Source organism: Lithobates pipiens, unplaced genomic scaffold (assembly GCF_037356315.1).
Source record: "Lithobates pipiens isolate NorthernLeopardFrog02 unplaced genomic scaffold, aLitPip1_a1.2 Scaffold_13, whole genome shotgun sequence".
In the NCBI taxonomy this organism is placed as follows: Eukaryota; Metazoa; Chordata; class Amphibia; order Anura; family Ranidae; genus Lithobates; species Lithobates pipiens.
The window spans coordinates 417732101-417745658 of record NW_027507718.1 but is presented as its reverse complement, the minus strand read 5'-3'; the positions used below and the strand labels follow the sequence as shown (position 1 = coordinate 417745658).

The following is a 13558-nucleotide window of genomic DNA, read 5'->3' as shown; positions in this document are numbered from 1 at the left end:
AACAATACGTGCCACAAGATAATTAATGTACTGCAGTATTAATGACCACCCTTAATAGACCATCAATTAGCAAAGAGAAGGAAACAGAAAGGTAAGTACACCAAGGAAAAAAGGCTTGCCGTGGATGCCAACAGATTAAGCTGAGGTGTCATTGCACAAGATCAGATAAACAGCAAGACGGACGGCTTCCACTAGGCTCACAAGACTATTCATAGGGAAAGCAAACACTGCTGTGCCCGTTCCAACTAAACATACAGATCATTTTGATTATCAGTGTGAGCCATGAAGCAACAGGATCACAGGAACGTATTATTATAGAAACAGCATTTCAGAGTTATGTCCTGTGAAGTGCCAGTACTGCATATTTATTATAACCTACTGATCAGCTCCTCTATAGACACAGGCCCATTTTGTAAGGCACTATAAATGACCATAATGTGTAAGCTGTAGTCACCTAGGGTTAGACAGACAGGCAGATATCCCATCATAGCAGACAAAGTGTTTACAAGTCATCGAATCCCTTGGGCCCATCTCCCCATAGCTTGTGTCAGGGCTGATGAGCAGAGATGCATATTAAACCGTGTGTATGACAGTAGACAGATCAAATTTTTTTTATATATATATTAGTGTTTGTAAATGAAATACCAGTTATAAACAATACGATATCAGAGCAGAACTAAACGGTATCTGGGCACCACAAACCAAAAGCACTATTCAATTCATTTTTAAAGTGGTTGTAAACCCTTACAGACCACTTTGACCTACAGGTAAGCCTAGATTAAGGTTTACCTGTAGGTCCAAGAAATATCTCCTAAACCTACACGGTTTAGGAGATATTTGCCAAAAGACAGGAACCGATGTCTACGGCGCATGCGCCTTAGACAGCGGCGTGCAGGTGCACTGAGCATGCCGCTGTTAACGGCCATATGCCGTTAGTGGCGACTCCCATGCGTGGGAGTGATGTCATCACGGCTCTGGCCAATCACAGCAACGGAGCCACGATACCCGGAAAGAAGATGGACGCTCCATGGAAGAGGGGACAGCGGTGACATCGCTGGCTCCTGTGTCAGGTAAGTGACACATAATGAGCTACTATGCGATGCACTTTACCTTTGCAGGGAAACAAAGAGGAGATAAACCCATCAGGGTTTACTTCCTCTTTAATATTCAAAGCAAACTCCCCTCATCCATTCATGTCTCCACGATTTATTTTGCTGAGAAATCACTTACAAAAACACCCCCTGGCATTTCTGGTCGTGGCCATCTTGAGTAAGGGCAAATGATTCATGTAGTATTTACTTCCTGGAATCAGTCTACCCTTAGCTCAGCCATGCAGGAGGGTATGCTTAGCTGAGAATCCCCCCTCCCCTCCTGAAGGCTCCCGGGATGTACAAGCTCATTTGCCTAGGCCTGGAGACCAGGAAATAACTGCAGAAAAACTGTTTAAAACAGGTAAATATGATATACTTCCCATTCATTTACTAATACTAGCAGCATAAGGATTCAAAAAAATGGTCAATGTTGATCAAGAGAGTGACGTTCCACAACATGGCCTTTTTGGAATATTTTGGCTGCCTTCTTATAAAAATGCTATCTGCCTAGCTTCATTTTAATCCCATGGCTTCAAAGATTTCTAAACCAGGCTAGCCATGGATGCTCAAGTTTAGTAGGACTCAGTCAAAATTCAGGCCATACCAACACCACCTAGCTTGACAAAAATGCATGTAAAAATCAACTGGCCTGGGAGGAAAATTATCAGCCAAACAGTAACTGCATCCTGCCAGATGCAGTCACTGTTTAGCTGCACCAGTGTAGTAAGACAGTCGCAGCTCCCATGGCTCCTCAATACAATAGCCAGCAGTGAAGATCCCTCCATCCACATGGCTGACCAAGAGAAAATCAAGCCCTATATGGCCACCTCCGGAGACCCAGAACAAGTATGAAGATAAGAAGTCTGGACTTCTCTACCTCTATGTTCACTGAAAGTCAGGTGGTATTTAAAGTGGAACTTCATTCTCTCAATCAACATTGACTATTTTTAATCCTCATGCTACTAGCATTAGTAAATGGATAGGAAAGTCTATCGTATTTACTTGTTTTAAACCACCTTTTTAACATTTCTTTAGTTACTTCCTGGTTTCTGGCCTAGGAAAATGATGTCACACATCCCAGAAGTCTTCAGGAAGGAAGGAGGGGTTTTCTCAGCTAAACACACCCTCCTGACTGCATGCCTGAGCTAAGGGCAGGTGGATTCCAGTAAGTAAATGCTAATGAGCCATCTACCCTTACTCAAGAAGGCCACAGCCAGAAATGCTAGTTTTTCTATGTGATTTGTCAAAATATAGCATGCAGACATGGATGAATGGGGGAGTTTGCTTTGAATAATAAAAATTTATTAAAAAAGGTTTGTGGTGCTAGGATACAGTGTAGTTTTTTAGGTCAGCAATGACAGCCAATGCACTACTCTCAGCAAAGGTTTCCTTTTAACATAAAAAAAAAAAACTGATGAAAATAACAATATTTGAGAGTACTTGTACAAACGGACAAAGCGATTTCTGAATAATTCAAAACATATGAACCTGGAACGAAAATGTAATCTCCAAGAAAGACTTACCGCCAGCCCTGGATCGGAGGTCTGCTACAGTGGTCTGAACGGTGGACATGGTGCAGGGACGGGGCTGTGCCTCGCGATAAAGCCTTACAAACAATCAGAAATGGTGATCTGATGAAAAAAAAAAAAAAAAAAACACAAACATATACTATTATTAACAAGAAATAAAAATGCATACATACAATAATAAAAAACATAGGAGCAATGAACATGCAGTTAAGCCTGGCTCCATGTCATAAGACCCAGGACTTAGTTACCTCTATGAATCGCATGGAGAAAAGACCGTACTGTACATCGCTGATCAGCAAGTGGCAAGCCACAAGTTGAACAGGGCGCAAACAGCGGTAAAAGAAGAAAGCGGCACGCAAGAGAAAACAAAATAATTACCCAGTACTGATGAGATGGGAGGGGGAATTATGTCACACCAAAGTGGGTTGTGATACAGATATAGAAATGAACGAGTGAATGAGGTAATCACACTGCTGATCGAGTAGCAGATGTCAAGTGACACTAAAGCACACGATCCATGCTACAAGGGGGATAGATGGAATTTAAATGGCACTCAAGAGGCCAGCCAAATAAAACAAGTAGAATGGAGTGACAGGGGAAATGGTGACAGGATGTGTCTGGGGGTATTGTATGGCCAGAAGGATGTGACACCGCTGGGTTACTAGACGATGATAGTCAGAAACAGGGTGATCAGAGAATGGCACAGTCAGATGATGATGGTCAGTAACAGGGTGATCAGAGGCTGGCACAGTCAGATGATGATGGTCAGTAACAGGGTGATCAGAGGCTGGCACAGTCAGATGATGATGGTCAGTAACAGGGTGATCAGAGGCTGGCACAGTCAGATGATGATGGTCAGGAACAGGGTAATCAGGGGCTGGCACGGTCAGATGATGATGATCAGGTACAGGGTGATCAGAGTCTGGCACAGTCAGATGATGATGGTCAGGAACAGGATGATCAGGGGCTGGCACAGTCATATGATGATGGTCAGAAACAGGGTAATCAGGAGCTGACACGGTCAGATGATGATGGTCAGGAACAGGGTGATCAGGGGCTGGCACAGTCAGATGATGATGGTCAGGAACAGAGTGATCAGAGGCTGGCACAGTCAGATGATGATGGTCAGGAACAGAGTGATCAGAGGCTGGCACAGTCAGATGATGATGGTCAGGAACAGGGTAATCAGGGGCTGGCACGGTCAGATGATGATGATCAGGTACAGGGTGATCAGGGGCTGGCACAGTCAGATGATGATGGTCAGGAACAGGATAATCAGGGGCTGGCACAGTCAGATGATGATGGTCAGGAACAGGATAATCAGGGGCTGGCACAGTCAGATGATGATGGTCAGGAACAGGGTGATCAGGGGCTGGCACAATCAGATGATGATGGTCAGGAACAGGGTGATCAGGGGCTGGCACAGTCAGATGATGATGGTCAGGAACAGGGTGATCAGGGGCTGGCACAGTCAGATGATGATGGTCAGGAACAGGGTGATCAGGGGCTGGCACAGTCAGATGATGATGGTCAGGAACAGGGTGATCAGGGGCTGGCACAGTCAGATGATGATGGTCAGGAACAGGGTGATCAGGGGCTGGCAGTCAGATAATGATGGTCAGGAACAGGGTGATCAGGGGCTGGCACAGTCAGATGATGATGGTCAGGAACAGGGTGATCAGGGGCTGGCACAGTCAGATGATGATGGTCGGGAACAGGGTGATCAGGGGCTGGCACAGTCAGATGATGATGGTCAGGAAAAGGGTGATCAGGGGCTGGCACAGTCAGATGATGATGGTCAGGAACAGGGTGATCAGGGGCTGGCACAGTCAGATGATGGTCAGGAACAGGGTGATCAGGGGCTGGCACAGTCAGATGATGGTCAGGAACAGGGTGATCAGGGGCTGGAACAGTCAGATGATGGTCAGGAACAGGGTGATCAGGGGCTGGAACAGTCAGATGATGGTCAGGAACAGGGTGATCAGGGGCTGGAACAGTCAGATGATGGTCAGGAACAGGGTGATCAGGGGCTGGAACAGTCAGATGATGGTCAGGAACAGGGTGATAAAGGGCTGGCACAGTCAGATGATGGTCAGGAACAGGGTGATCAGGGGCTGGCACAGTCAGATGATGATGGTCAGGAACAGGGTGATCAGGGGCTGGCACAGTCAGATGATGATGGTCAGGAACAGGGTGATCAGGGGCTGGCACAGTCAGATGATGATGGTCAGGAACAGGGTGATCAGGGGCTGGCACAGTCAGATGATGATGGTCAGGAACAGGGTGATCAGGGGCTGGCAGTCAGATAATGATGGTCAGGAACAGGGTGATCAGGGGCTGGCACAGTCAGATGATGATGGTCAGGAACAGGGTGATCAGGGGCTGGCACAGTCAGATGATGATGGTCGGGAACAGGGTGATCAGGGGCTGGCACAGTCAGATGATGATGGTCAGGAAAAGGGTGATCAGGGGCTGGCACAGTCAGATGATGATGGTCAGGAACAGGGTGATCAGGGGCTGGCACAGTCAGATGATGGTCAGGAACAGGGTGATCAGGGGCTGGCACAGTCAGATGATGGTCAGGAACAGGGTGATCAGGGGCTGGAACAGTCAGATGATGGTCAGGAACAGGGTGATCAGGGGCTGGAACAGTCAGATGATGGTCAGGAACAGGGTGATCAGGGGCTGGAACAGTCAGATGATGGTCAGGAACAGGGTGATAAAGGGCTGGCACAGTCAGATGATGGTCAGGAACAGGGTGATCAGGGGCTGGCACAGTCAGATGATGATGGTCAGGAACAGGGTGATCAGGGGCTGGCACAGTCAGATGATGATGGTCAGGAACAGGGTGATCAGGGGCTGGCACAGTCAGATGATGATGGTCAGAAACAGGGTGATCAGGGGCTGGCACAGTCAGATGATTATGCTCACGAACAGGGCGATCAGGGGCTGGCACAGTCAGAAGCTTATGTTCAGGAACAGGGTGATCAGGGGCTGGCACAGTCAGAGGATGGTGGTAACAGGGTGATGAGACGCTGGCACATCACAACATGATGCTAGTCAGGAACAGGGTTATAGTTGGGAATCACAAGTTGGCACAAGATGAGGAAGATGGTCAAGAATAGGAATAATGAGAGACTGGCACAACTACTAGCTGATGGTCAGTTGAAAAGTTATACAGGATGATCAAACGTTGGGGCAATCACTAGATGATGATGATAATCAGGAGTACGGTTTAAATGTGTAGAGCAGTGGTTGACATAATTGAGATGATGATCAGTACGATTATAATGAGTGAGCATAGGTAGGAATAACCACTAGGTGATGGACAGGAGTAAGGTTTGAGGCTTGGTTCACACTGCTACAATGCATTAGGTAGTGTAACTTTGCATTTTCTGTTGGAGCAAATCGCACCAAAGTAGCAAAAGAATCCTTTCAAATGTTGCACTGTGCTGAGTGGCATTGATGAGAATGGGCATCATTGAATATAATGTGATTTCCTTTGTCAAGCAACTCAAGGCACATCAGAAGTTAAACTAGCGTGAACCAGCACTTAACGTGTAGATCAGTGATTGTATCAATCAGGGGATGCTGGTCAGGAGTATGGTTATCAGGAGGTTAGTACAATCAGATGATGGTCAGGAGTAGGCTGATAATGGGTGATTGGGGGTTGGCACAATCAGATGATGATGTTAAGGAGTAGGACTATAATGGGTGATCTGAGGTTGGCACAATCATTAAGATGGTTAGAAGTGGGGTTATGATGTACAGATCAGAGGTTGGCACAATCAGATGATGATCAGTAGTGGTTTTGTTATACTGTGTAGATCAGAGGTTTGTATAATTACTAGATGACGGTCAGAAGTAGAGATATAATAATAGGTGATAGGAGGGTAGCAGAATCAACCAGAGGATGATGGTCTGAAGTTGGGTTATCAGAGGTTGGTACAATCAGATGAGGGTGAGGAGTAGGGTTATCGGAGGTTGGTACAATCAGATGATGGTGAAGAGTCGGGTTGTCACAGGTTGGTACAATCAGATGGTGGTCTGAAGTGGAGTTTGGTACAATCAGGCCATGGTCAGGAGATGGATTGTCAGAGGTTGGTACAAGCAGACAGTGGTCTGCATTTGGGTTGTTGGAGGTTGGTACAGTCAGATGATGTTGAAGAGCTGGGTTATTGGAGGATGGTCGGAGGTCACAGTCATCAGACAATGGGGAGGAGTAGGTTATGAGGGGAGGTTGGAAGTTGGTACAGTCATCAGAGGGTGATCAAGAGTAGGGTTGTCAAAGGTTGGTACAATCAGGTGATGGTCAGGAGTTAGGTTATTGTATGGTGAGGAGTAAGGTGACTGGAGGTTGGTACAATCAGATGGTGAGCAGTAGGTTATGAGGGGTTCCGGAGGTTGGTACAATCATCAGATGGTGATCATAAGGAGAGTAAGGGAAGGGGTGGAGGGAGGTTGCACAGTCATCAGAAGGATGGTGTTGAGGAGAAGGGTTATAAGTGGTGATTAGAGGTTGGCACAGTGTTTAGATGGTGGGAGATTGGCACAGTCATTCAATGGTGGCGAGTAGGGTGATGGTAGGTTGGCACAGTAATTTGATGGTGGCGAGTAGGTTGGCACATTCATTTGATGAACAGTAGAGTGGTGGTAGGTTGGCACAGTTATTTCATGGTGGTGATAGGTTGGCGCCGTAATCAGATGGTGGTAGGTTGGCACAGTCGTTAGATAGTGGTGAGTAGGGTGTGGTGGGTTGGCATAGTCATTCGATGGTGGTGAGTAGGTTGGCACAGTGATCAGATGGTGGTAAGCTGGCATAGTCATTCAATGGTGGCAGGTTGGCACAGTGATCAGAGGGTGGCGGTAGGTTGGCACAGTGATCAGAGGGTGGCGGTAGGTTGGCACAGTGATCAGAGGGTGGCGGTAGGTTGGCACAGTGACCAGAGGGTGGTGAGGTTATAGTGCAGAGATGAGAGGTCGGTACAGAGGAAGTTGCCCTGTACGGGGTCAGTAGACGGATTGTACGGAGTGTCCATGGAGGAAGGAATGGGTACAATGTATGGGATGATCGGGGCACGCAGTGTAGTACCGGGGAGAGATGATCAGGCCGGAGATATAGATGCGGAGCTCCGTCACTTCACCTCTCCCGGCTGTGTACGGTCCATCAGTCGGCGTGTCCCGAGCGGTGTGTTCGGTGTGCAGTCGGTCTCCTCCTGAGCCTTCCCCGGCTCCCCTCCTCCTCCGCACTGTTCTCTCCCCGCCCTCTCCGATCTCTACTGATCACTGAGCCGCCCGGCCGCGCGCACCCTGCTCAGACCGTACCACTACACCCGGCCATGGGGGGGGGGGGGGATCACCGGAATCATACAAGTCATACACCGAGTCTAGCTATGGCTACATTTACAGCAGAACATAATATATATTGTGTACATATAGCGGAGCTCCTGTGTGATAGAACAATCCGGGTCCCGTTCACACATGTATCTGTGATATCCCCCCGCACACAGTGAGTCGGTCGGAGGATCGCGGCGGACAGCTGCAGTCCGGAGCTCGGTGACCGGTCCGGGAGGAGGACTACACTCCGCTCTATGGCGGAGGGTGGGATCCCCCATTATATAGATTGCCATGTCTATTCCCAGTCCTGTGCTGAATAGTGATCACAGGAGGTCATTCACCCAGCACTTCCACCAATCACATCACACCTTGTATTCTTCTCAATGGATGCAAAACATTCTGTGATTGCACATAGTAGAGATCATGATGTCACTACCCATTTCATCCAATCAGAGAACACCTTGCACTCATTCAGAAAATACAAGGTGCTGTGTGAATGGAGTTGTGTGGAGTGACTGACCTCCTGTGTTCACCTTTCATCCATTCATAGGAGATTTTCATTAAAGCGCAGGTTCTATGAATGGAGGAGGGGCAGAATGGGCGGGTATAGATGTGGATGTGACAGGTCCCTCTGCTCTAATAACCCCACAACACCAGGGGTAGAGGATCCGAGGGCAGAACAGTTTACACAGACTCACCCAGCTTACCATCCATTCAGTGTCTGCCAATCCCTCCACTGGCTTCCAATTGTTCAACCAATAAAATTCAGAACATTAACACTACATCACTGATCTTGTCTCCAAATATTGCCCAAACTGTCCTCTTTGCTCCTCCCAAGACCTCCAGCTCTATAGCTCCTTTATCTCCTCCTCTATGCTCATCTCCAGGACTTATCCAGAGCCTCGCCCATCCTCTGGAACTCACTAACTCAATCTGTCCAGCTATCTCATACTCTGTTCACTTTTAGGCCATCCCTGAAGACTCATCTTTTCAGGGAAGCTTTTCCTGCAACCGGGCTAATAACCAAATGATATATTATATACATTGTACATTCCCTACCGTGGAGGAGCTCCCAATCTAAGGTCCCTAACTCACATTCATACATACACAGGCCAATTTACACTGGATCCAATCAACTTATCAGCATGTCTAAATCTTCTATTTCTCCCATCAGCTCATCCCTCTCAGTCCCTACTTTTTGTTCCACCAGCCCCTCCCTAGTAGATTGTATACCCACAGGAGTAGGGTCCTCCTAACCCTCTTGTATTGCAATGTATTGTCTCCCTTTATATTGTAAAGCGCTGCACAAACTGTTGGTGCTATATAAGTCCTCTATAATAATAACTAGAGATGCACCTAAATTGTGGCGACCAAAAGATAAGATCTGAAAATTTATTTTTACATTTTGCTGATACAGAAAAAGGTGCCGATAATGGAGCCGAAAACGCACGCAATTTTACTGTGCTTATGGTGTGTTTGTCATAGGTCATGTGACTAAAAAAGTAATCAAAAACATAACACGGGTGCGTTATCAATGCATTCTTGCTCTGTTTTCAATGAATTTCAATAGGGAGGTGCGGTTTTGGTGCAGTTTTCTTTAAAGCGGAGTTCCACCCAATAGGTACCCTGTCCCCACTTTTGTCGGCCCTCGCCGCGGCGAGATACACCAGAAGTCCGGCTCCCTCCTCCTTTCTCTCCTGCTGGACCAGTTGGAATGTACAGAGCGCTTTGCGCATACGCAGTAGGGAACAGTAGAAAAAGTCCTGCAAGCAGCATCTTTCATGCAGTGGAGTAGCAGTGTATACACCGCCCCTCCACTGCCCCTGCCCATTGAAATCGTTGGGCACCGCTGCTGACGCACCTGCAAAGAGATTTGCGGGTGCTTTTAACCCTTTCCTCGGCCGCTAGCGAGGTTAAAAGCGCACGCTAGCAGTCAAGCACCACTAAAATTAGCGCCTACACAGTTCAGAATGGACACTTTGCGATAGGCGGACCGTATCTGTCACAACACTGGCACTCTTGGCTCCTCTTCTTCTTGGTGTGAAAGTATAAGAAGCCGCTTCCAATTGTGGCACACCTGTGAGCTCGATCTTGAGCTGCGCTATCTGCATCCATTACCACAAACAGTGCGGCTCGGCCATGTCCCCCGCGTTTCCGTATCACAGGGTTTGATTGGGGGGAGGAACTCAGAATGGAGCTTGTCTATGTACAGCACAGTTCTGCTGTGTAGATGGGGTTACATAGTTACATAGTTAGCCAGGTTGAAAAAAGACACAAGTCCATCCAGTTCAACCTTAAAAACAAATAAATAAAATAAAAAATAATCGTACAATCCAGATACCCAATTTTATGCCCACAATTGATCCAGAGGAAGGCGAAAAAAAACCCCAGCAGAGCATGCTCCAATTTACTACAGCAGGGGAAAAAAATTCCTTCCTGATCCCCCAATAGGCGATCGGATTTTCCCTGGATCAACTTTACCTATGTTAGTACCTAGTTATATTATGTACCATCAGGAAAGTATCCAAGCCTTTCTTAAAGCAATCTACTGAACTGGCCAGAACCACCTCTGGTGGGAGTCTATTCCACATTTTCACTGCTCTAACTGTGAAGAAACCTTTCCGTACTTGAAGCTGAAATCTCTTTTCCTCTAGACGTAAAGAGTGCCCCCGTGTCCTCTGGGTTGACCGTACAGAGAACAACTCAACACCAAGTTCACTATATGGACCCCTAATATATTTGAACATGTTGATCATATCCTCCCTTAATCTCCTCTTCTCAAGAGTGAATAAATTTAGTTCCTCTAATCTCTCCTCATAGCTGAGTTCCTCCATGCCTCTTATCAGTTTGGTTGCCCTTCTCTGCACTTTCTCCAGTTCCCCGATATCCTTTTTGAGAACTGGTGCCCAAAACTGAACGGCATATTCCAGGTGAGGTCTTACTAATGATTTGAACAGGGGCAAAATTATATCTCTTTCTCTGGAGTCCATACCTCTCTTAATACAAGAAAGGACTTTGCTCGCTTTGCAAACAGCAGCTTGGCATTGCATGTTGTTATTGAGCTTATGGTCTACCAAAACCCCCAGATCCTTCTCCACTATGGATTCCCCCAGTTGTACTCCCCCTAGCATGGGTTGTGTGCCTTCCTCCCAAATTAGCTCTCACACACCATAGCTGCAGCCTCTCCACCCCTCCTCTGTGCTGCTGACAGACAACGAAAGATTTTTTATCCGATTTGAAGTGGTGTAGAGATGAGAAGACTGCAGATAAACAAGTAAAACTTATGTAGAAGGATTTTTCATTTCTGTGTATCATCTGAGGCTGTTAACTTCACTGAGTATATGTGAGGGTTTACAGCCACTTTAATGCAATTCACAGAATTCTCACACCTGTTCACCCCTTGTGGACCAGAGCAATTTTTACATTTCTGATATGAGCCTGTTTATTCAGTAATAATTTTGTTCATTACTTGTATTACTTAAAATATATGTTTTTTTGTGAATATTGTCCTGCAACTAGAGATGCACGATTCTGACCAAAATGAGAATCACAATTTTTTGCTTAGAATAAAAAATTTTTTCTCACAATTCTCACCACGTAAAATCTTTTGCATTATACAAAAAAAATGGCTAATTTTACTGGTTATTTATTTTTAAATTCATTAAAGTAATTTTTTCCAAAAAAAAAAAAATGCATTTGAAAGACCACTGCGCAAATACAGTGTGACATAAAATATTGCAACAACCATCATTTTATTCTCTAGGGTGTCTACTAAAAAATATATATCATGTTTGGGGGTTCTAAGTAATTTTCTAGCAAAAAAAAAAAATTATTTTAACTTGAAACCAACAATTGTCAGAAAAAGGTTTAGTGGTTAAACTTTTTCCACTTACATACAAAGTCTATTCCATTGACAAATTGTTACAATGTTTATACTTAAAGAGGAAGTAAACCCTGATGAGTTTACTTCCTCTTTCATTCCCTGCAAAGGCAAAGCATAATGGACTACTGTGCATCGCATAGTAGTCCATTATGTGTCACTTACCTGACACAGGAGCCAGCGAAGTCACCGCTGTTCCCTGTAGTCCGGAGCATCCATCTTCTCGGTGGGGTCTCGCAGCTCCGCCGCTGTCATTCGGCGAAGCCACAATGACGTCACTCCCACGCATGCGCACGGAGCCGACACGCGTGGCAACTCCGTCATTGGAAATGCCGTGCTCAGTGCACCTGCGCGCCGCTGTCTACGGCGCATGCGCCGTAGACAGCGGTACCTGTCTTCGGGCAAATATCTCCTAAACCGTATAGGTTTAGGAGATATTTCTTGGACCTACAGGTAAGCCTTAATCTAGGCTTACCTATAGGTCAAAGTGTGTTGTAAGGGTTTACAACCACTTTAAGTTCAACTGATAAAGAATGTTTTGATTCTTGGCAGACTGCCCAGTTTTTCTCTTCCTTTCTTTTGACACTTCAGTAGAGCAGAGAGAATTCTTTGCATTGCAAGAATTGTGAAACAATTTAATTAATTTAATTTGATTAATCGTGCAGCTCTACCTGCAGCAATGATTTTTTTAAACGTAATAACATAAAAAACGCAATAAAGCTAAACAAAAAAGCACTTTTTCTTTTTTGAGCAGTGTTAGTTTAAAAAAAAAAAAATAGTGTTACTGCACATACAGAGTGTGCATTTTATTCTTTATGTTGTCCTGTTTAAAACAACACTAAAATGATGCTTTTGGTACAAAGCATTACAAAGTTATTTACAAATGAATTAAAGTTGTTTTTTTAACCACTTTGCGCCCGCGCTATAGCCAAAAGACAGCTGTAGCGCGGACGTTAACTGCCGGGAGGCCGTCCCTGGAAGTCCTCCCTTTAACTTCCCCTCTGCGTGCCGCCGCGGGCACGCTTCGGGGAAGTTCTGTGCTGGCCGTGTCCCCCGGACACAGCCAGTCACAGATCGCTGTAAACGGCCAATCACAGCGTCCGTTTACAGCGTGATCGGCGTGCCCAATGAGAGATGATCTCATATGTAAACATATGAGATCATCTCTCATCGCCGGCTTTTCCTCCTCACACAGACAGCATGTGAGGAGGGAGAGATGAACCGCTGCAGAGATGCAGCGGTCAGTGTAAAAAAAATAAAAATAAAAATAAAATAAAAATACAGTGCCCATCTGTCCCCGCTGCCACCTGTCCCCACTGCCCCCACTGCCACCTGTCAGTGCCATCTGCCCCCACTGCCACCTGTCATCAGTGCCATCTGTCCCCAGTGCCACCTCTCATCAGTGCCATCTGTCATCAGTGCCACCTGTCCCCAGTGCCACCTGTCCCCAGTGCCATCTGTCCCCAGTGCCATGTATAAGTGCCATCTGTCATCAGTGCCACCTGTCATCAGTGCCACATAGTGCCATCTGTCATCAGTGCCACGTGTCATCAGTGCCACATAGTGCCATCTGTCATCAGTGCCATATCAGTGTCACGTGTCATCAGTGCCACATATCAGTGCCATCTGTCAGTGTCACGTGCCATCTGTTATCAGTGCCACGTGTCATCAATGCCAGGTATCAGTGCCATCTGTCATCAGTGTCACGTGTCATCAGTGCC

The 13558-nt window shown here is 46.3% G+C and overlaps 1 protein-coding gene across 5 annotated transcripts in view; it reads right to left on the bottom strand.

Moving 5' to 3' along the window:
* ATP8A1 (ATPase phospholipid transporting 8A1) overlaps nt 1-7898 on the bottom strand; it is a 376828-nt gene extending 368930 nt beyond the window's left edge. For 3 of the 5 annotated variants that reach the window (XM_077477551.1, XM_077477556.1, XM_077477555.1), the window contains exons 1-2: nt 7713-7886; nt 2615-2722 (exon numbers count right to left, since the gene is read on the bottom strand). In XM_077477551.1, coding sequence (XP_077333677.1) covers nt 2615-2663 — 49 coding nt within the window. In that variant the 5' untranslated portion in view covers nt 2664-2722; nt 7713-7886. Of the gene's footprint in view, nt 1-2614; nt 2723-2868; nt 2911-7712 lie in introns of those variants that run through there. The other 2 variants (XM_077477552.1, XM_077477553.1) reach the window with 2 other exon arrangements.
* Nucleotides 7899-13558: the final 5660 nt, after the last annotated feature.